At 42.3% G+C, this 24,629-nt stretch overlaps 1 protein-coding gene across 3 annotated transcripts in view; it reads right to left on the bottom strand.

The window, feature by feature from the left end:
- strn (striatin, calmodulin binding protein) overlaps positions 1–24,629 on the bottom strand; it is a 76,354-nt gene that overhangs the window by 26,210 nt on the left and 25,515 nt on the right. For all 3 annotated transcript variants that reach the window (XM_062448798.1, XM_062448797.1, XM_062448796.1), the window contains exon 3: positions 21,713–21,786. In XM_062448798.1, the coding sequence (XP_062304782.1) occupies positions 21,713–21,786 (74 nt within the window). The remainder of the gene's footprint in view (positions 1–21,712; positions 21,787–24,629) is intronic.

A 24,629-nucleotide genomic window follows, 5' to 3' on the forward strand; every position in this document is an offset into this window, starting at 1 on the left:
CACTCTTAACAGTATAAATTAATGGATAAGAGTCGTAGTAAGTTGAATAGTTTTTTAATGTAAATATGTATTCGGATATTTAATTAGACGACCAGTCATTAAACCTAGCATTAGTTGGACAATGTGCAGCTAAATGGCAGGGAACTGCCGCGAAATCACTCAATATAGTTAGTGGTTTTCATTCAAAATGAAAGCTGGCAGTAAATAATACACTCTAGAGTGAAAGATCCATATCTTTTTAATTTATGCGCTTAACTTTCCCAGCCAACATTTGAGATCTATCCAGTGTGTCCAGCTCATGTTTAGTTTAGCATGGTGAATACACCAACATTAAAAAACATGTAAAGTTGTGAACGCTTAGTATGATGTTTACCGGCTGCAATTTAGCTGCACATTGTCCAACTAATGCTAGGTTTAATGACTGGTCGTCTAATTAAATATCCGTATACATATTTACATTAAAAAACTATTCAACTTACTACGACTCTTATCCATTAATTTATACTGTTAAGAGTGTGCTAACCGAATAATCTTTAAATGTTGCATTAAAGGTACATGCCCATGGATATTTTGAACTACTTACCAAATGACTCGTCATTGAAATCATCAGCACTCTAGTTTTGTTCTTATTTGCTGACGTTCTTTGTGTGATAGACAGACGAAAATTTCCAATGATACTAGACACAGAAATGGCTATATTTGATTGGCTTAGATGGTTTTGGGAGCATTGTTCCCGCCTTCTTCTACGGAGACACAAAACTTTTTTTTACAAGTACACAAATCTTTTTTGCAAGTTACAAATCTTTTATGCAAGTACACAAATCTTGCCTTCTTCTACGGAGACACAAAACTTTTTTTTGCAAGTACACAAATCATTTTCTACAGAGACACAAATCTTTTTTGCAAGTTACAAATCGTTTTTACAGAGCTCGCTCTCCTGGCACTAATTTCACGCCATATACTGCCGGTAACGTCGTAGAATAATCTTTAAAGGGGGTTCTTTATTAATGAATGAATGCAATGTGAGTAGCCTAGGCTAAATGCCTGAAAATATCACGAGAAGGGAAAACTTAAAAGGACGTTTAAGTCATAGAGATTAGGTCAATTTTTACACCGGTCTGCCAAATTTATTCGTTTTGATTCAGCTATGAGGCTGCCTCTTGCAGGGGAAATGAGAAGACATCATATTTCATTCTACATTTCACTCGTATTTTGAGTTGTAAATGAGCAGCAAAAAAAAGATGCTTTTAAATCTATGTAATCTTTATAAATAATAAGTAGGCCCTATGCATGTTTATATAAAATATACAGAAATATCAGTTGTAAAAATGTCATTAAAAAACGGACCCCTGTGCAACCGACGCAAGCAAGCACATCCTACAATTTCCCCAGAAATTGTACCCTCTCTAGTTCTTATTCTTATTGTTATATATATTTTATATTTAAATTGTTTTATTCTTAGATTGTTTAGTTCTTAGGAATAGTTAAACTTCTGTACCTTTACTTAATTTAAGATTCGTATATGTTTAGTGTTTGCACCTCCCTGCCACAGTAAATTCCGTGTTTGTATAACATACATGGCTAATAAACCGAATTCTGATTCTGATAACGACATCTCTGACGTTGATAACAAACCAAACCGTTTGAAATCGGTTGAAAATTGAGCAAGTTATGGTTATTTAAAAAGTACATGTAGCACCAACACAATGTTATGGGTGAGCGAGTTGACTGTAGCAAGATGGCCGCCATGTGCGGACGTTCGACTCCGTTGGCCGGCAACGTGGACGAGACATCTAGCCTTATATATATCTATGGTCACAACATCACAATCAGCACACGTTAGCAACGACGCATAGATACGCCGTTCTAGTAACAGACAGCGATATCAGTGAGCCCTCAGCATTAATACCGTAGCTAAAAGTCTAGGTAAGTTGAGGCTACTTTTCACTAGGTACCTACTGTAGAGTTGAAATCAGGGCTCTCAAGTGTCACGCATTGAGCGTGACAGTAACTCATATTGGTCTTTTGTCACGCACTCCCGCCACACATTGTATTTCTCACGCGGAAAAACTATTTATAACATATTGAATATGCCGCAGCGCCCAACCAAAATTTCTCTGGCCGCGCCGCTCTCACTTAACCTGGCTCTGCCCTCCTACGTACTTCCGCTCAATTTTGATTTTACAGTTTTACAGTCAATTTTACACCAAAAACGTTGAGCAGGGCAGCTTCGGATTTCTTGAATAAACCCTGTTTCATTCATCATTTGCCTCCGTCCTACCTTTCTGACCTGCTGACAGTCCATCAACCTACAAGAGTTTTGAGATCTGCAAACTTAGGCCTCTTAATAGTTCCTAGATCGAGACGTCAGACTAGAGGAGATAGAGCATTTTCTATTGCTGCTCCAAGACTCTGGAATAATATTCCTCTGGAAATTAGAACAGCACCTTCCTTGTCCATTTTTAAAGTGAGTTTAAAGACCTTTTTAATTGATTTGTCTTATAAATATGAAAGTTGATGCGGTTATTCTGTTTGTCTGTGTATGTTATCATGTTGTGGTCCTATTTAGCACTCTGTATAGCACATTGGTCAACGGAAGTTGTGTTTAATTGTGCTTTATAAATAAAGTGATTGATTGATTGATTTAAAGGTCTGGGGGGACAAGTGACTTTTGTGAAACGTAAATGTACTTGTCCAAATGACAAGTGCCTCAAAAAGTTAATGTCAAGCCCTGCAATCCAGTGTCCAGAGATATATAATTACCTGATCGACACTCCAAGTGTATATACCCTGGAGAAGTTTGTATTTTGCCACCGCAGTTGAGCCTGCTTGACGTTGTGTGACGTAGGGTGATAATTGGTCTATTAGTCGTTTTTTGGAAACCAAACATTTTTATAGGTCCAATCAGAAAACAGAGGGAGTGGCTGAGAACGACGACGTTGTTGTCGTTCGCTAGTTTGAGTTGTAGTTCAGTAATGGCGGCGGAGTCGCTGCCGAATATCCAAAAGTTAAAGCCGGCGCAAAAACAATCTTTGTTAAGTTTTGTTGGTGGCCATGATGTTGTGGCCCTCCTCCCCAGTGGCGCCTTAATGCACGGGCTTACCTGGGCTTAAGCCCGGGGCCTCGACCAATCAGGGGCCTCTTAATATAATACAAAATAATAATGATGATAAACGTCCTAATTCGCGGTGTCATTATGCTCTACAGTGGCATCTGGTGGTGGATGTGGAGGTGGAGGGAGGCCCCCCCCTCCCCCTTATCTAAACAAATGTAACAAAATGTAACAAAAACTATAAAGGGTATAATTTCTTGGGAAATTCTAGGGTGTTGCTTGCGTGCGTCGGTTGCAGATGGGTCCATTTAATATGCCCACAAGCTGAACCCCCTTTGAGACAAGCTATTCTAACAACGTTGTTACCGGCAGGAATTTTTCAGATGGAATCGCGATTCAAACAGTACCATCTGCTAACTGAAAATATTCCCCCAAACGCAACTTTTTGTCTCAGTCTACAGCCCTGCATGGAGAATCTGAATTGTGCTACGAGCAAGCTAGCCTAGCTGCTGTTGCTAGCCAAACTACACTGAGGGGATTGTTTGAATGCGCCTGAAATTAAAAAAGTTTCTTTTGACATAAAGTTTAGGCTGTGGCATTGAAGACAGCGACGCACCACACAAGCTTGAGTTTAAATACATTATTTAATGTGACATTACTTACTGTACATGCAAGTCTTGAATTGCTTAAATGTATAATGCTGCTAGTACACCATGGCACGATACTTGCTGTGCAACAGCAATGCACGTTGTATCCATGCGTCGTTGCTAACATGTGCTGACGTTGTGACGTAGGCTAGCACTGAGTTCCCTTTGTAGACACAAGGAACCTTTTGCCACAAAAACTGAATTTCAGCCTAAACCTTGCAACGGAACGTAAATAAAAATACAAGCAACTCAATCGCTTCCAAGACGAAACTTTTGACACCGACGTTGTCTATGTAGTCCAAATATTGACGGATCCTTATGGGGGCTAAAAGAAATTGATTGTGCGAGCGGGCGGCGGGCCTCAAAAAATGAAAAAAAAGTCCAAGTGCTATTAAGACACCCCTGCTCCTCCCCACAGGGTTCGGGAAAATTAGATTTTCCAGCTATGGCAGCTAGCTCTGTTACAGTAGTGGTGAAGGACTTGGCTAAGGCGAACGCTAGCGATTGGTTTTGGCAGATCAGAGTGGCTCTGGGCAGATCCAATAGTTTTAAACTTCATCAGAGTACCCGCCTTCAAGGAAGTTAACGCTTGTCAATGGAGCGATCCCAGACCCTCTGTACAAATGAAATGTACGAGGGTCTGGTTAGGACCAGGTTAGCTCTTATTTACTCCCTTTCCACCAAAGTGAACCGGGAGCGAGTTCGGAGCTGGTGCTAGAGCCAGTTCGGAGCTGGTTCAAGAACAGAGCCTTCTAAGAACCGGTTTGCTTTTCCATGGGCTAGAGAGCCATCACAGAGCCACGTCATTACGTCACTGTATATACGTCTCATCTTTCCCATCAACGCTAGCACGGCAGCGCCAAACACAAAGCAGAGCCCGTCTAAAGGCTGTTTATCAATCCGAAGAACGCTAAGAACGCGATGCGTGTTTTCTTGGCTATTGCGCAATACCCTGGACTCGCAGCAGTATGACAACACTGGCATTATCAGCGCAACATTTTATAAACTTTTGCTGTATAGTGCTTGTGTATTACATTTGTGTTAAATATAGGCTCAATAGCTCATAACATTTGTGTTTGTTATTTCACTGATTTGATTGGATTCTGATAAAATGCAGCAACTAGTGTCTGCACTGCACTGCAATGCTAGCTAGGTTATCGAAAAGTCTGAGCAAATTTACAAATTAGCAGTTTCATCAATAAAATAAGCACATTTTCAGCAACTACACTGCCCACTTTTCATTACATTTGAATTCAGATGCTGATTTACAAGTACTGCTTAGCTGAAATATGAATTGTAAAAACTTAGAGCATTGGCGGTCAAAGGATTCTGTTCATCTTGTTGGTCACGGTAACCCCGCCCCAAGCGGTTCTTACTTTGTTCCCAACAGGGGCGGAGCAAGGGTTGTGACTCAGGGGGGGCGGAAACTGATTGGGGGCCCCCCTGTTATTAACATTTTGCAGTGCAATAAAATATAACAATAAAAAGTAACCAATGGCACCTCTATTGTGAACAGCACATATTAGCCTATATAATAAATGTGTTCAGTCATCCTAGCACCTAATGTGCGAACAAAATGTAGGCCTAGGCCACTAGCCTCGCATTCAGCATTAATTAGAATCTTTCACACACAGTAGGCCTACACAAATCCATGCATAACATGGGTTTAATGATCTTTCCATTTACCAAATACACTATATTCAAATTCAACGGACTTGGCCAATTACAATAGATTCATTAATAATACTAAGCATGGGTGGTCCAATAATAGGGAGAAGTTCCCTACAGAGTTTGGCAGGGAGGGGATCGAGAAGGCAGCTAGTGGGTTTCGAGGAGTCTATCAGCTCGATGAACGCTTCCATAGAAATAGGGTTAAAGTGAGTGAGAGCCTCAACATGCAGCATGCTTGGTATAGGGGAAAGTTCAGTGTTGATGGCCACTCCTCCAGGACTAGTCTGTAGTTTGTCCCTTATTGCATAGATCTTTTGGTCAAAGAAATCTAAGAAATCATTGGGAGAGAAATCTGAACTAACACAGAGTGTACTTTTCTTAGTGAGATTTGCAACAGTATCAAATAGGAACTTAGTGTTGTGTTTGTTCTTACTAATCAACCTAGAGAAATAGTAGTATAATAATAACTAGAGAGGGTACAATTTCTGGGGAAATTGGGGAAATTTCTGGGGAAATTGTAGGGTGTGCTTGCTTGCGTCGGTTGCACAGGGGTCCGTTTTTGAATGACATTTTTACAACTGATATTTCTGTATATTTTATATAAAAATGCATACTTATTATTTATAAATACATTTGGCAGACCGGTGTAAAAAATTGACCTAATCTCTATGATTTAAACGTCCTTTTACGTTTTTCCCTTCTCGTGATATTTTCAGGCATTTAGTCTACTCATTGCATTCATTCATTAATAAAGAACCCCCTTTGAAGATTATTCTACGACGTTACCGGCAGTACTGTAGATTAGAAGATGGAATTGCGATTCAAACAGTACCATCTGCTAACTGAAAATATGCCCCCCAAAACGTAAATAAGCTTGACATTTATTTAGTGGAAAATCGCTCATTCATAATAAGCGTCAGTAACAACGCAAAATGCGAGAAGCTGCCCCGGTAAATTGTACTACTACGGTACAGTACTAGACTACTGCTGTGTTTGTCTTGGTAGCGATTGTGTTGGTTGAATTGGATTACGTTCCGTTGTACGGTTTAGGCTGAAATTGATTATTTTCATGAACAGATTGACAAAGTTTAGGCTGTGGCAATGAAGTTCAGGTTAGTAGTTAGATAGACTTTTGATTTAAGTAAGGGGAGTGCCGAACATGTTCTGTTGCCGTTTGACTTTCTAAACAGCTGTGTAGATGTTTTTGTAGTGTCTCGCGTAGGCTACAGCGTTGCAGTGAGCTACACTGGTTTGAAACGACAGGTAATGATAATTTCACCCACAAATCGTTTACTTGTAATCTAATGTCATAATAAATCCTACAACAAAAACGTATTTGTGAGGAATGTTTATTTTAACGATTGAAAACAGATGCATCATAGACCACTGTTATGTGTTGCCCGGGCAACAGAGGCTAATGTCATGATGCTAATACTTCAGTGAAATAGTAGACTAGCTACTGTTTCCGAAAGTAGATGTACTTCCTTAATAATATCAGCTTATATTGTACATTACACATCACAATTGTGTGTCATATCACAAAGTAAAATTAGTAAATAGTTATCACCCTGGCCTCTTTGCTTGTGGCGTTTCTGCAGCTGCCTTGCAGTAAAGCTATAGTTAGCCTAGCTATCTCCCAGAAGTTAACGAGCTGCTAAACTAATATTCTGCTAGAGGTAGTCACGCGAGTTTTCGTGACGTTAGTGACGTAAGTAGCGTCATTGACTGTGGTTAGCAAGTTAGCCACCGTTAGCTTCACTTTTCGACACAAAAACTTAATTTCTACTTAAACCGTGCAACGGAACCTAAATCCCAATAGAAGCAACTCAATCGGTACCAGGACGAAACGTTTGACACCTAGGTTGTCTATGTAGGCCAAATATTGACTGAGTTTTAGGGGGGCAAAAAGAATAATAATAATAATATATATGTGAGAGAACAAAGGTTGTGCCCTTGCCGAAGGCAAAGCACACCCAACTAGAGAGGGTACAATTTCTGGGGAAATTGTAGGGTGTGCTTGCTTGCGTCGGTTGCACAGGGGTCCGTTTTTGAATGACATTTTTACAACTGATATTTCTGTATATTTTATATAAAAATGCATACTTATTATTTATAAAGATTACATAGATTTAAAAGCATTTTTTTTTTGCTGCTCATTTACAACTGAAAATACGAGTGAAGTGTAGAATGAAATAGATCTTCTCATTTCCCCTGCAAAAGGCATCCTCATCGTTGAATCAAAACGAATAAATTTGGCAGACCGGTGTAAAAATTGACCTAATCTCTATGACGTAAACGTCCTTTTAAGTTTTTCCCTTCTCGTGATATTTTCATGCATTTAGCCTACTCATTGCATTCATTCATGAATAAAGAACCCCCTTTGAAGATTATTCTACGACGTTACCGGCAGTACTGTAGATTAGAAGATGGAATTGCGATTGAAACAGTACCATCTGCTAACTGAAAATATGCCCCCCAAAACGTAAATAAGCTTGACATTTATTTAGTGGAAAATCGCTCATTCATAATAAGCGTCAGTTACAACGCAAAATGCGAGAAGCTGCCCCGGTAAATTGTACTACTACGGTACAGTACTAGACTACTGCTGTGTTTGTCTTGGTAGCGATTGTGTTGGTTGAATTGGATTTAACGTTCCGTTGTACGGTTTAGGCTGAAATTAATTATTTTCATGAACAGATTGACAAAGTTTAGGCTGTGGCAATGAAGTTCAGGTTAGTAGTTAGATAGACTTTTGATTTAAGTAAGGGGAGTGCCGAACATGTTCTGTCGCCGTTTGACTTTCTAAACAGCTGTGTAGATGTTTTTGTAGTGTCTCGCGTAGGCTACAGCGTTGCAGTGAGCTACACCGGTTTGAAACGACAGGTAATGATAATTTCACCCACAAATCGTTTACTTGTAATCTAATGTCATAATAAATCCTACAACGAAAACGTATTTGTGAGGAATATTTATTTTAACGATTGAAAACAGTTGCATCATAGACCACTGTTATGTGTTATGTGTTGCCTGGGCAACACATAACTGAAATAGTAGACTACTGTTTCCGAAAGTAGATGTACTTCCTTAATAATATCAGCTTATATTGTACATTACACATCACAATTGTGTGTCATATCACAAAGTAAAATTAGTAAATAGTTATCACCCTGGCCTCTTTGCTTGTGGCGTTTCTGCAGCTGCCTTGCAGTAAAGCTATAGTTAGCCTAGCTATCCCCCAAGTTAACAGATGCGAAACGAATGTTCTGCCAAAGGTAGTCACGCGTGTTTTCGTGACGTTAGTGACGTAGTGACGTTAGTAACGTCAGTGACTGTGGCTAGCAAATTAGCCACCGTTAGCTTCACTTTTCGCCACAAAAAGTTCAGCCTAAACCATGCAACGGAACGTAAATTCCAATAGAAGCAACTCAATCGCTACCAAGACGAAACTTTTGACACCTACTTTGTCTATGTAGGCCAAATATTGACTGAGTTTTAGGGGGGCAAAAAGAATAATAATAATAATAAATATAGCTGCAAGCAGCGATGCGGGTTCCTCCGCAAAATGGCTAAATATTTTAAACATGTACACTGTAGAAGATCGAGACTTGGACAACATGAGAGCAAAACTACTTCATGTTTGGCCAACGACAATAGGCTGAATGGGGATTTGAACTCATGAGCATAAGGTTACAAGTCAGTCTCTCTACCCTCTCTGCTACACAGCAACTGTTGAGATTTTATGAATAGAAAGGGTAGAGTATTACCTTTTATAGGATATTGAAACTCTTCTTGAGTTGATCTCTTTCCAGAATCTCAGTCAATGCACAATTAACAATAGTGATGTGGGCAACGGGGCTAGGCAGAGCTCACGTTGCTAGGGTTAGGGTCAGCTGCTTGCGAGAATAGCTTGTGATAGTACAGCAGCCGACTCTCTGGTCCCATTAAACTACACAACATGCACAATCAGGGTGACCAACAAGATTATATTAACTAACAAACAATAACATTACAAACATCTAACTGAATGAACACAACAACTGAAATCCCTCGCACGGCTGTTGTAACCAAACTATTTTCCACAAGTCTTTGCGTTTTTTGACATGCCGCACTGCATGCTGGGTACACAAGGGTGCTGACGCTGATTATCTATCTGTGCTCCGACTGCGTGATATGAGTATTAGCTTTGGTCAGCTTTGGGACAAAGGTTAAGAAACGGTTGACATGTCAAGGTAAAATTGCAGTTTTGCAGGGTATTTCAGAATGATGTCATCCTGTTTAACTAAACAGATAATCAAAATTATGACATTCCCAAAGGCAGTGGCTGGATTCAAACCTGTGACCTTGCACTTTGCAGGACACCGTTTCAATCCACTGAGCTACCGTCAAGGCTGAGAACATGTGGTCAGTTACTGTATATAACAAAGAAGCCGTTTCTCCTGTAGCACACATTGTTCGATTCAGCCAAAATTTAAACAGCTGTAATTCAATGATCTTTTGACATATCAAGGTAAAATTGCGCATGGTACTTCAGACCGATGTCATCCTGTTTAACTAAACAGGTATTCAAATGTAAGCCAATTTAGCCAGCCAATTGAGCTCCTCAGCCAATTGAGCCATTCCCAGACATGGATGACACAAAGTTCAGCAACTGGATAATAAAAAAAGCAGTTTCTCCAATGGCTAGCATTGTCAGATTTGGTCCAAGTTCAAACAGCTGTAATTCAGTCATATTTTGACATATCAAGGTGAAACTTTGCATGATACTTCAGGGGCATGTCACCTTAAAGCCTATTAGGTTTGAACCATCCTTCAAAAATACATTTGATGTTCAGTTACTGTATAAAAAAATACGCTGTTTCTCCTGTGGTAAGCATTGTAAGATTCGTCCAAAGTTGAAACTGCTTGTACATTTCCTATAAAAACGGGACAACGGAATGACTGGGTTGCTGCTGTAAAGAATAACTTACTCATAGTTTTTTTTAAAAGGTTGTTAGGAGTGCCATAACTTGTCAAATTTCAAATCATGCCTAGCATCAGTGGGGATGTGTCCTGGCTCAGGTTACTGAAATGAATTTGTGCAACAGGCAAGGGATCCACCTGAACAATTAATTTACTTCATTAGAGATAACCATTAGAGTTATCTCTACCATGCGTAGACTACAAGTAGCTAGCTACTGTGGTGAACCTGGCTTGTTTTGCAGTGGTTTACACAGTCTCGCTAAACAGATGATCGGAGTGTTGTGATGGGCTCAAATAAACACGCATTGCTATGTTTTACAACCGGAGGATTTATCGGGAGACTAGAAACCGTTTTGCCAGAATAAAAAATTAAAAACTATGCTTCTGACTGGTTTTGAACCTACAACCATTTGCTTACCAGCCAATTGAGCCATTCCCAGACATGGATTACACAAAACTGGATAACAAAAAAAGCTGTTTCTCCAATGGCGAGCATTGTCAGATTTGGTCGAAATTCAAACATCTGTAATTCAGTCATATTTCGACATATCAAAGTGAAACTTTGCATGGTACTTCAGGGGCATCTCACCTTAAAGCCTATTAAGTTTTAACCATCCTTCAAAAATACATTTGATTTAGTGACACAAACATATTGAGGCAATGTGTACATTTACATAAATACACCCATTTCAGCCATTTTGTACTTGATTCAATTGCCTTAAGTAACGTTTTTAAATATGTCAATGATACATATCTGTACCAAATTTCAAGTCAATTTCACCTTTGGTTCAAGAGAAGAGGAATTTTGAAGATTTTCCCAAATTATCACAGTACAGGAAAATCCATCATGGCGGACCTTATGGGTCCTTGAGGGTTTTTTGTTCCTCATGAAAAATGAGGCATGCACACCAAGTATCAGAAGAATTGGAGCAATGGGGTGGAAATGCCATCACTTTGAAAATCGGACTTTTGGGCGTGGCCTGTGGCGCCCCCTATGGTCCGATGTGGCCCATATTTGGTGTGGGGGTACCCACTTGGATGTAGTATCAATGTGCCAAATTAGAAAATTTATGACCAGGGACTTTTTGAGATATTGGGGCGCAAGGAGAAGAAAAATAATAATAATAAGAAGAATACCAACAATAACAATAGGTTCCCTCCTACCGGAGGAACCTAATAATAAGAATACCAACAATAACAATAGGTTCCCTCCTACCGGAGGAACCTAATAATAAGAATACCAACAATAACAATAGGTTCCCTCCTACCGGAGGAACCTAATAATATATATGTGAGAGAACAAAGGTTGTGCTCTCGCCGAAGGCTTGAGCACACCCAATAATAGTATAGTAGCCTATAGTCATCCTAACAGTGACAACTAATAATAAACAAACTAATAATAAACAAACATAGGCATATATAACAATTCTTTCAGCAACAATTTGGGCAAGCTACACGCAAAACCAAGCCCCCATGAAGATAAAAAACGAGTGTGCAACACACACACGCGTGACGCGCACTGCAGTTGACCACCTACAGGCATGCTACAATTGAACTAAAATTCCACTAAACTATAATCATTTTCTTTTCCGAACTGACATGTATTGTGCATCTCTCAAAACCAGCAAACTCATAGCCTACACACAGGTCAAAACACATTATTTATCAATTTCAGACAGCTGAAAGTCCTCTCTGCCTTAGCACTGCTTATCGGAATTGTCAAGTGTGAATGGCAAGGTTGGGGAAAGCACGGTTCATGTCGTTGTCAATGAGAAATGGTAGGATGCTGTGTGTTTAGTTCATGATTTTCAATGCTCAGCTCACGGTACATAGTACGAAGTGTAACAAATTCATCAACCACATAATCGGCCTTAGACAGATATTCCGAATAGAACTCCGCAAGCGCTTTAATTTTCCGAGCAGCATCAGGGTGACAAAAATGTTTCGGGTTCATCACAGCAAATTTCTCAGCCATTCTCTTGAAATCAGCAAAGCGATGCTCAAACTGCGAAAGTTTGCTCAACGTCTATCCTACTGTACGTCTACTACGTTTCTACGTCATGTAAACAAATTGAAAATGTACATATATTTAGTCAAATTGTATTGTATTTTAGTTAATCCCCATGCTTGATGGAGTAACAGGAATGAATGAGACATTAAAACAACCTGATGATCACGATAATCCTTGTTCATACAACTTGCCCAGGAACACTGCGCCACAATAATAATCTCACCTACAAAGAAGCAATGTGATATATTTGCGAAGAGATTGCACACAACTATATGGAAAAACGATATTTAGTCAAATTGTCTACCATGGATACAATCAACGTTTTGTTGCCAAAGAGAAATTATGAAAAAACAAAATCATAGATCGCGGGGCCCCCTCGGGTGCGGGGCCCGGGGTTTACGGCAGCCCCGCCCCCACCCCCCCTCCACTACTGGTTCCCAATCTAGACCAGCTCTGAAGTGGTGCTATTTGCGAACCATGTACGAACCACTTACAAACCACTTTTCCGGTTCTCAGTCTGTCGAAAGAGAAAGAACTGGTTCGCGATTAAGCACCGGCTCCGTACCGGCACCCAAAATGCGTTGGTGGAAAAGGTTTAACTATGGAATTGGCAGGAATCAAGCGCGTCTCCCCCGGAGTTCTTAGTCGAGCCTGCCACTTATCAGCCAATCAAAAAAAAGAAAGGGGCTACACAATAGCCAATCAGAAAATGGTTCTATTGTATCTGAGTAAGATTTAACGCAACAACCAATGAAAAAAAAGTATATCCTGGAATTGTTCACGTGATTTTGCTACGTCGTCTTCCGAAAGTTTCGTTCACCCACAGAGGAAACCACTGGAGCTCGAGCATTACTTTGAGCACAGAGTAAGTCATGATCTCCTGTTTTAATGTAACAACAAATTCACAACTTGTTTGACACAAACAATGACAACTTGACTGCTGTTAGAAAATGTTTCCCAGATAATTAGCATCAGTTTTTCAGGAGTGTCGGTAACTTAACCAACAGTTTTACAGCCTGTTCACTGACAACACCTGCTCAGAACAAGTAGTCTAGGCCTAGTCATATTTTCATTTTCACACGATGACTGACATATTGTCACATTATAAACATCTCTCTCCAAATAGGCATAATAATTGTATTAGCACTAAATACATTTAAGTGTATTGCATAGTCGATGGTATAGGTCACTTTTAAAATCATGTCATACTTTATAATTATATCCTGGCCATGGATGCACTAATCATAGCATCTGTCTTTCAAAGATGTCAGGTAAAAAGCAATTCACTAATTAATTTTGTCACTCTTGCCTGTCTTCAAAACTTGAGAGCCCTGTGAAATATACATTGTAACTAACATCCGTACACCTCGGATGCTACACTACGAACATGTCGACTCTTGATCTGCCAGACTAGTGGGTTCCCCTTTGTTCTTTTGGTGAGCAGTCTCACCTACTTACCCGGCGTCATGGAGCCGGCCAGCTAAATAGTTATTTAGTACTAGCGTTGCTACCTGCATATACCTACAGCTGGCAGCTATGCTCCGTTTTTCTCCTAGATTCAGACCTAGCCCCGGTAAATTGTAGAGATAGCTAACTACTACACTTCTGTTGTGTGGGAATCACAGGAGCTAACCCAGTCGAAGGACGTACAAAAATACAGGAGCACACCCCACAATTTCCCCAGAAATGGTACCTTCTCTAGTTAGTTATGTTATTAATTTGTTTACAATATTTTCAGGCTTCAACCAGTGCTGCTCAAGCAGAAAGACAGAGTCAGGGAGGGAAAAAGAAAGATTTGTTAGGCATTGAACAAAGAGTAGGAGAGGAGGACAGCATCCAACATGCTGCTGTGAGAGAGCCAGCTGAAGCAACAGGTGATGTGGACAAACAGATATAGAAACAGGCAGGTAAGAAAGCAGGGGCCCGTTCTCAGTACGTCGCTAACTCAGTTAGCTGGATTTGATTGTTGACGATTTGTCATTATCTTGGATTGTTCGGTTCTTCGAAGCTCATCCTGGACTATGCTGTCATAGCAACAGGTTTGTAAGCTTTATGTAAACACGATTAGATTGAGGCTTTACAAGCAGAACACACATACAGAAAGTCTGTCACAGACATGTCTTGTCCGTTTTTACTACAGGAACCTGTTGCAGAAGGTGCAGGAATAATTAGCAGAATTTAACATGAAACCGAATTAATTGCTCATTGCGTGATAGATAGGCTCCTTAAGCACAGCGCAATATGCTAGCCTATACTTTTTGAGAGGATAGCCTATCGTTTTTTTGTGAGGGTGTCATTTACATAATACATTTGTTGAAACCACATGACATATGACATTAAAGATGATAAATGAAAATATGAAAGTATAAAAAAAAAAAAAAAAACATAGGCCTAGCTTACTGTAACTAGAGAGGGTACAATTTCTGGGGAAATTGTAGGGTGTGCTTGCTTGCGTCGGTTGCACAGGGGTCCGTTTTTGAATGACATTTTTACAACTGATATTTCTGTATATTTTATATAAAAATGCATACTTATTATTTATAAAGATTACATAGATTTAAAAGCATTTTTTTTTGCTGCTCATTTACAACTGAAAATACGAGTGAAGTGTAGAATGAAATAGATGTCTTCTCATTTCCCCTGCAAGAGGCAGCCTCATCGTTGAATCAAAACGAATAAATTTGGCAGACCGGTGTAAAAATTGACCTAATCTCTATGACTTAAACGTCATTTTAAGTTTTTCCCTTCTCATGATATTTTCAGGCATTTAGCCTACTCATTGCATTCATTCATTAATAAAGAACCCCCTTTGAAGATTATTCTACGACGTTACCCGGCAGTAGAAGATGGAATAGCGATTCAAACAGTACCATCTGCTAACTGAAAATATGCCCCCCAAAACGTAAATAAGCTTGACATTTATTTAGTGGAAAATCGCTCATTCATAAAAAGCTCACTGGTAGCGATCATTGTCAGTAACAACGCAAAATGCGATATAGCCCTGTGTGGAGAAGCTGCTCCGGTAAATTGTACTACTACGCAGAGCCATAGAAAAAGAGAGTTGCGACACTTCCATAGACTCCCATTGTTATCGAGGAATGCGGAAGTAAAGCGTGTCACATGCGACCTGTAGTTCCAAACATTGCATTTTCCACCGTTCAACCCCATTCATTTTCAGTGTCTCCGAAGCAAGTTAGCTGGTAAATTGATGAAAATCCTTCATTTTTTCATATTTTTACCACCACATATCAATTGTTATTAGTAGTATTTCATATAGCTAGCTTTAGATAAAGTTTATCGTAAGATTATAGCTTGTTTGATTCGAAACGCAGTTAGAGCTAGACGGTCTAGCTAGTATCTAACATAAGCAACACTTTTACTGAAGCTAGCTAGAGAGCACGTGTATCATAACCAGAAGTCAGTTGGCTTATAGTCTGTCAAATTAGTTCTAATTATTGGTGTTCGTTGGCATACAAAGTAAGTCTTCTATATATAGCTCTTATTAGCCTAGTTAGTAGAGCTCGCAACAATGAATTGCAAATTAAGTGGTCCGAAGCAAGTTAGCTGGTAAATTCACGAAAATCCTGCATTTTTTCATATTTCGACCACCACATATCAATTGTTATTAGTAGTATTTTATATAGCCAGCTTTAGTTAAAGTTTATCGTAAGCTTGTTAGATTCTAAATGCAGTTGGAGCTAGACTGTAGGTCTACGTAAGCAACACTTTTACTCTAGCTAGCTGTACATGTATCATAGCCAGAAGATCACCGGATCACTACAAACAAAGGGGAGTGGAAGAACACAGGACATATTGTACAATAAAATGTTTTATTGAATGCAGTTGGTTGCCTTGTTTATTCTGTTCTATTTACCAAACTCCTTTCTTGTCTTAAATTGAGCAGTTGCTGGTGATAATGGTTAGATTCAACTTGCATCAAGTACTACAAATATAAGTGTTGTTAATGTGGTAGGCTAAATTGTAAGTGGGCTGATGAATAAAAAAACATTTAACAAGACCCATTTACTTCAACCGTCTAAGGTTAAACGTTAAGTGGAACAATATAGTCCTCATTAGGCTACTGTTTGGTATGTACAGTATGGTACAGTACCGTTTGTACAGTATGGTAGCTAGCATAGCCATTTCTAGCTCTGCTTCACAATATTGCGTTATGTATAAGTTCATGTAATACATACATGTTAATAAAGTATCAGACATACATGATACAACACACCAGTAACCAATTGACATTATGTGTTAATATACCGAAAATGTCCGTGAATCGAGATGGTGCTGCTGTCTGTCCCGCCGAAAACCATTCAAACAGGTTGACAGCAGTGGGGGTTTTGTTTAACTACAGGGAGCTACCGGAACCACGTGACAAAAAAATTCTAGCTTTTTTCCTGTGTTTCACTGGCAGTGAGTGTTCACAATGTTGTATTTCACTCCATTCTACACCAAACACGTCAGGGAGGACTGCCTTTTGTAGATACGAGTCTGCTGAAGATAGCCAGAATATCGGATTTCTTTAACCGAGCCTGTTTCATTCATCATTTGCCTGAGAAAGCGACTTCCGTTGGCCAGCTTCATTGAAAACCATTCAAACCGGTTGACAGCAGTGGGGGGTTTTAGAACTACAGCGAGCTACATGAACCACGTGATCACGTGTTGGCGAGATCAAAGCGTGTCGCAACTCTCTTTTTCTATGGCTCTGCTACTACGGTACTAGACTACTGCTGTGTTCGTCTTGGTAGCGATTGCGTTGGTTGAATTCGATTTAACGTTCCGTTGTACGGTTTAGGCTGAAATTAATTATTTTCATGAACAGATTGACAAAGTTTAGGCTGTGGCAATGAAGTTAAGGTTAGTAGTTAGATAGATTTTTGATTTAAGTAAGGAGAGTGCCGAACATGTTCTGTCGCCGTTTGACTTCCTAAACAGCTGTGTCTCGCGTAGGCTACAGCGTTGCAATGAGCAACACTGGTTTGAAACCACAGGTAATGATAATTTCACCAACAAATCGTTTACTTGTAATGTAATGTCATAATAAATCCTACAACGAAAATGTATTTGTGAGGAATGTTTATTTTAACGACTGAAAACCGATGCATCATAGACCACTGTAGTATGTGTTGCCCGGGCAACAGAGGCTAATTTCATGCTAATGCTTCAGTGAAATAGTAGACTACCGTCTACCTCTCTCCGAAAGTAGATGTGGGCCTACTTCCTTAATAATATCAGCTAATAATGTACATTACATTTCACAATTGTGTTTCACATCACAAAGTAAAATGAGTAAATAGTTATCACCCTGGCCTCTTTGCTTGTGGCGTTTCTGCAACTGCCTTTCAGTAAAGCTATAGTTAGCCTAGCTATCCCCCAAGTTAACAGATGCGAAACAAATGCTCTGCTACAGGTAGTCACGCGTGTTTTTGTGACGTTAGTGACGTAGTGACGTTAGTAACGTCAGTGACTGTGGCTAGCAAATTAGCCACCGTTAGCTTCACTTTTCGCCACAAAAACTTAACTTCAGCCTAAACCATGCAATGGAACGCAAATAAAAATACAAGCAACTCAATAATACTCAAACTCCAAATATTGACGAAGATTTAGGGGTGGGAAAATAAATAATAATAATATATATGTGAGAGAACAAAGGTTGTGCCCTTGCCGAAGGCAAAGCACACCCAATGAGCAGCATGAGTGGTCAACATAGTGCAATCAGATACTGGGTTAAATAATGAATGAATGTCAGTGGGAGTCCTTGGCCTGGTTGAAGAGGCCAGTAGCAGATGGAAAGAAACTGTTCTTACGCCTGGGACACACTGGCTGCGAAGCGCCTGGACGCGCCGTGCAGCGCCACGATCGGCTACGATCTGCTAAGACTGAGCAAAAGCTGTTCACCAGACGTGCATTTCTCCGCGCCGGTCACCAAGCCTTTCAGCTACTCTGAGCTTTCCTTTACGCTGACATGGTACATAAACATGGCATTGGCTATATCCCAGCATTGATCCTTATCTATGTCGTCCTTGTAAAATTGTTGCTGACATAGACAACAACTCCCTGTGCTTTTCAACTTCGAGAATTCATTTGATGCTGATTTTAGAAATCGACTTGGGGGTTCTCTCTCGGTAGGCTATGTCTGCGTGTGTGTTGTGTGCAACGCGTGACAACTCGTTTCTCTCAAACAAACAAAACAACTACGGGCATGCTAGCTCAACGGATCAATCTGTTTATTTTCATTCGTTTTCATCAGGGTAACCATAAAGGACGTTCTTACCAACATTGTGTAATTATAAAGTCTACAACTTTACAAATGTTCACCGTAGTCTACAATTAATGGAGTAAAATCTTAATAACATGTTTTTTTATTCAAATATATCAACTAATATGGTGTATTTCATCATCCTGCAGCCGATTTCGCAAGCGTCTCGCGAAAAAATTCGACCAGCTGCCGAAACGATCGCTGCAGATCGCAGGCGATCGCAGCGCTTCACAGCGCTTCGCAGCCAGTGTGGTCGGTCCCATTTGATAGCATGGGCGCCGAAAGAAAAAAGGAGGCGCTTCCAGGCGCGTCGCAGCAGATCGCAGCCGATCGCAGGCAGTGTGTCCCAGGCGTTATGGTGTGAGGTTTTGGTCCTGATGGACCGCAGCCTTCTGCCGGAGGGGAGTAGCTGGAACAGGGAGTGGCCAGGGTGGGAGGGGTCGGCCACAATCTTCTTCGCTCGCCTCAGGGTCCTCGAGGTGTGCAGGTCCTCGAGGGTAGGCAGATTGCAGCCGATCACCTTCTCAGCAGTGCGGATGATACGCTGCAGTCTGCTCTTGTCCTTGGCAGTGGCAGCAGCGTACCAGATGTTGATGGAAGAGGTGAGGATGGACTCAATGATGGCTGTGTAGAAGTGCACCATCATTGTCTTTGGCAGGTTGAATTTCTTCAGCTGCCGTAGGAAGTACATCCTCTGTTGTGCTTTCTTGGTGAAGGAGCTGATATTCAGTTCCCACTTGAGGTCCTGGGAGAGGATGGTGCCCAGGAAGCAGAAGGACTCCACAGTGTTAACTGGGAAGTCGCACAGGGTGATGGGGGTGAGTGGGGCTGTATTCTTCCTGAAGTCCACAACCATCTCCACTGTCTTAAGAGCATTGAGCTCTAAGTTGTTCTGGCTGCACCAGGTCACCAGGTTGTCAGCTTCCCACCTATAATCAGACTCGTCCCCGTCAGAGATGAGCCCAATGAGGGTGGTGTCGTTCGCAAACTTCAGAAGTTTGACAGATGGATGACTGGAGGTGCAACTGTTGGTGTACAGGGAGAAGTGCAGAGGGGAAAGGACGCAGCCCTGAGGAGATCCGGTGCTGATGGACCGGGAGTCAGAGACTTGTGTTCCCAGCTTAACGCACTGCTTCCTGTCAGACAGGAAGTCTGTGATCCACCTGCAGGTGGAGTCGGGCACGTTCAGCTGGGAGAGCTTGTCGGGGATGATGGTGTTGAAGGCAGAGCTGAAATCCACAAACAGGATCCTGGCGTAGGATGCTGGGGAGTCCAGGTGCTGTAGGGTAAGTGGAGGGCCATGTTAACGGCGTCATCCACAGATCTGTTGGCTCTGTAGGCAAACTGCAGTGGGTCCAGGAAAGGGTCGGTGATGGATTTGAGGTGTGCCAGCACAAGGCGCTCAAAATACTTCATAACCACAGAGGTCAGGGCGATGGGTCTGTAGTCATTGAGTCCTGTTGGCTTTGGCTTTTTGGACACAGGGATGATGGTGGAGGACTTGAGACAGGCTGGCACATGGCATGTCTCTAGGGAGGTGTTAAAGATGTTGGTAAACACCGGAGACAGCTGGTCAGCGCAGTGCTTGAGGGTGGCAAGAGAGACAGAGTCTGGCCCAGCTGCTTTGCGGGGGTTCTGCCTCTTGAAAAGTCTGTTAACTTCACCCTCCTGAATGGAGAGAGTCGTCACTGTAGAGGGGGGAGGCCACATGGGTGGGAGGGGGTAGATCAGGACAGTCCAATTGTCTTTCAAATCGAACTCGTTCAGGTCGTTGGCCAGGCGGGAGTCGTTAGTGGAGTGGGGGGCTCTGGGCTTGTAGTTGGTAATCTGCCTGAGCCCTCTCCAGACAGAAGCAGAGTCGTTAGCAGAGAACTGGCGCTTCAGTCTCTCTGAGTACAGTCGTTTAGCCTCTCTCACCGCCTTGCTAAACCAGTTCTTTGACTCCTTGAATCTGTCTCTATCCCCACTCCTAAATGCTTCCTCCTTCTCTGACCTCAACCTTCTGAACTCTGCTGAGAACCAGGGCTTGTCGTTGTTGAAGTTCACCCTGGTGTGTGTTGGAATACAGCAGTCCTCACAGAAGCTGATGTATGATGTCACAGCCTCTGTGAGTTCATCCAGACTATTGGTAGCAGTCGTGAACATATCCCAGTCAGTACAGTCCAAGCACGCCTGCAGATCCTGCATAGCCTCACTGGTCCACTGTTTTGATGTCCTCACAACAGGTTTACAGAGCTTTAATTTCTGCCTGTATGCAGGGATTAGATGGACCATGGCATGGTCAGAGTGACCCAGTGCTGCACGAGGGACGGCGTGGTAGGCTCTACTGACTGTAGTGTAGCAGTGATCCAGAGTGTTCTCTTCTCTGGTTGGGCATTTGATGAATATGCCACTGCATACATGTTTTTTTTTAAATATAGAATAGAAGTATGCAGTGGCATAACGACATCTCTGACGTTGATAACAAACCAAACCGTTTAAAAATCGGTTGAAAATTGAGCAAGTTATGGTTATTTAAAAAGTACATGTAGCACCAACACAATGTTATGGTTGAGCGAGTTGACTGTAGCAAGATGACCGCCATGTGCGGACGTTCTAGACTCCGCCGTAAGACATCTAGCCTTTATATATATCTATGGTTGTGAATGTGTGTGTGTATGTGAGAGACGCAGGAGCGACCGAGAGACGGAGGGAGAACAGGGAAAGGAAATGCAGCTGAACGAATACGCTGCGTGTTTTAAATAGTGTTAAAAAATTATAATAATAACAAAACGCAATATGTGGCGGCCGGTGTTGATTCTGTGGCGCACCACCTCAAATTGTTGGGAAACACTGCTGTGTTTGAGGTTTAGTATCGTATGTAGCCTACTCATACTTTAGTTCCACACCAAAATGGTTTGGTATGGAACTAAAGACAGGCACTGTGAACATCCATGCTATGTGGCCACTGAGTCACCCCAGATTTGACCATGGTCTGTGCCAACTTGAAAATTTAAGGGATAGTTACATTTTAACAGTAGTCAATAACTACCGTTTGTACAAGTGGAATCCTTAGAAATATTAAATTTGAGTCACCACCAGTTTGCCTTTCAGTGTCACAGACTTACCAGAATCGTAGGTAGGTGGTTTCATGTCCCCCTGGTTCAGCTCTGTTCCATATTTGAGTTTGTGGTATTTTGCCCTGAGGGAAAAAGTCCGGAAAAGGACAATGAAAAAAGGACAAATTAAATTAAGGGACATTAGAGGGCCCCTTTTGGCTCTGAAGATACACATCATGGATGAAAGATGTTGGTAGTTGATAAGATCCAGGCCCCATTCTATCCCACTGGGGGGGTACATGAAGTCTCTGTTGCAGTATTTGAATTTGATTAATTCGATAGTGACGGGACTGCCCTGTCCATCCTGTCCTATTACAACAACAAGCACATAATGAGAAATAATAAAAATATACATATATGTAACAGACGTGGCCACGCTCCGTCACAAGGTCTACGGGCCGATGTCCGCCACTCGCTGGGCTTGAACACGCCACCCCTGACTTGCCAAGCGCAACCACTACCAGCTACGCCAACGAAAAGAGCGAATAGTGTCTTACTGAGTGTACTTCGTGACTGCCATCTGACTGTAAGTAACCAGAGTTTGTTTCATTCATTTGTGTTTAGCTAAAACTTTGTCTCAAGGACAGAGGGTAAGGGTATAGCAGCTAAATTTCTCAATAGGTAGCTAGCTAGAGATCAAGTTTCAAGGTACTTGCCGCCGAGTGAGACCCTGGCTTTGTTTGCATAATTAGGGCCATTGTAGAATTTGGTTAAATAGCTCTGACTTCTGTAATCAGATTCAGAGCGAATAGTGTCTTACTGAGTTTAGCATATTTAAGGCGGCTAGCACTGCAGAGGCAGCATCGTCTGGCAGCCTCGGTGCACGAAGACTCGGTCGAACAAAGACAGGGAGTCTACCTGCGGGCGTTTGCATCCCATGCTTCTCTGCACGACCTTGCGCTGACAGAGACATGGATCCGCCCAGAGAACACTGCAACTCCAGCTGCTCTCTCCGTCAACCACTCATTCTCTCATTCACCTCGCTCAACCGGGCGAGGTGGTGGGACAGGTTTGCTTCTTTCCCCACATATTAAATACACATCCAGCCCACTCTCTGTTGCTGCCAAATCATTTGAACACCATTATGTGATGCTAACTGATCCTATCAAAGCATTTTTAGTTGTCCTCTATCGCCCACCAGGGCCGCTAGCTGACTTTGTGGAGGAGCTGGACATGCTCCTCAGCGTCCTCCCGGATGATCGAACACCGCTGATACTCCTTGGGGACTTCAACATCCACCTCGAAGGAACGCAGGCCGTCGACTTCAAGTCTCTTCTGACTTCCTTCGACCTGAAGTTGCTGAACACACCGGCGACCCACAAGGCAGGAAAGCAGCTCGACCTCATCCTGACACGTAACTGCATCACTGACTTAACCTCTGTAACCCCACTACACATTTCTGATCACTCCTTCATCCAATTATCTGTCTCTCTCCTTCCAACCCCTACTACCTCCGCTCCCTATCCCCCTCCCATTTCTCCTCCATTGTAACATCCTCCCTCCCTCCCATTGACAAGTTCATGTCCCACCCCACTGACACTGCCACTAACACCCTGTTATCCACATTAACTGAATCACTCGACACTGTCCCCTGTCAACCAGGCCTGCGCAATCTTCTCCCTCCTGCCCGTGGCTCACGGATGTTATTCGTGAAGAACGGTCCATCCTTCGGGCAGCTGAGAGGAGATGGCGCAAGTCCAAAGACGGTCTTGACCTTGATAAGTATCACTCCCTCCTCAAATCCTTCTCTGCCCGCATAACTGATGCTAAAACCCACTACTTCCTGACCAAAATTAACTCTGCCTCAAACCCTCAAAAACTTTTCTCCACCTTCTCCACCCTTCTTAACCCCCCCACCCCCCCCCCCCTCCACCCTGAAGACAGACGACTTGTCCTCCTTCTTTGAGAAAAAAGTTGCTGACATTAGCAGCCGGTTCCCTGAACCCACCTTTCCTACCCACCCACCCTCTATGACTGACCCTACTAAATCTCTAAACTCTTTCTCTCTCCTGTCCGAGGCAGAGATCTCTGACCTCATTCTCTCTCATCGCCCCACCTCCTGTCCCCTTGATCCAGTCCCCTCCCCTCTCTTTCAAACCATCTCTCCCTCCATCATAACTTTTTTTTTCCATGTCCTTAACTCTTCTCTTACTTCTGGCACTTTCCCCTCTGCCTTCAAACAGGCCAGAGTTAGCCCTCTACTCAAAAAACCCTCCCTTAACCCAGCCGTCCTCCAGAACTACAGACCAGTATCACTGCTACCCTTCTTTTCTAAAACAATTGAACGCGCTGTCTCTAACCAACTGTCAAACTTTCTCTCTCAGAACAACCTGCTTGACCCCAACCAATCGGGCTTCAAGACTTGCCACTCCACAGAAACTGCCCTCCTGTCAGTCACCACTGCCCTCCAGTCTGCCAGAGCGGCTTCGAGGTCATCCGTCATCATTCTGCTGGACCTTTCTGCAGCGTTTGATACGGTTAACCATCATATCCTGCTCGCCAGACTTTCTGAAATGGGCATCACTGGCACTGCACTTCATTGGATCTCATCCTACCTGTCAGGAAGATCCTACCAGGTCTCCTGGGGATGCAAAGTGTCAGGACCCCGCCAGCTCTCCACTGGTGTCCCACAGGGCTCTGTCCTTGGACCCCTCCTCTTCTCTCTGTACACCACCTCGCTTGGACCAATCATCACCTCCCATGGCTTCTCCTACCACTGCTACGCTGACGACACGCAGCTGTACCTGTCGTTTCCCCCGACTGATCCGAGGATCTCAGCTAGGATTGAGACCTGCCTCGCAGACATCTCCGACTGGATGACCAAGCACCACCTCCAGCTGAACCTCACCAAAACAGAACTTCTCATCATCCCAGCCAAGCCTTCCATCTCCCACGAGCTCTCGATCACCCTGGGATCTGCAACGGT

The sequence above is a fragment of the Osmerus eperlanus genome, chromosome 22 (assembly GCF_963692335.1).
Source record: "Osmerus eperlanus chromosome 22, fOsmEpe2.1, whole genome shotgun sequence".
Taxonomy (NCBI): domain Eukaryota; kingdom Metazoa; phylum Chordata; class Actinopteri; order Osmeriformes; family Osmeridae; genus Osmerus; species Osmerus eperlanus.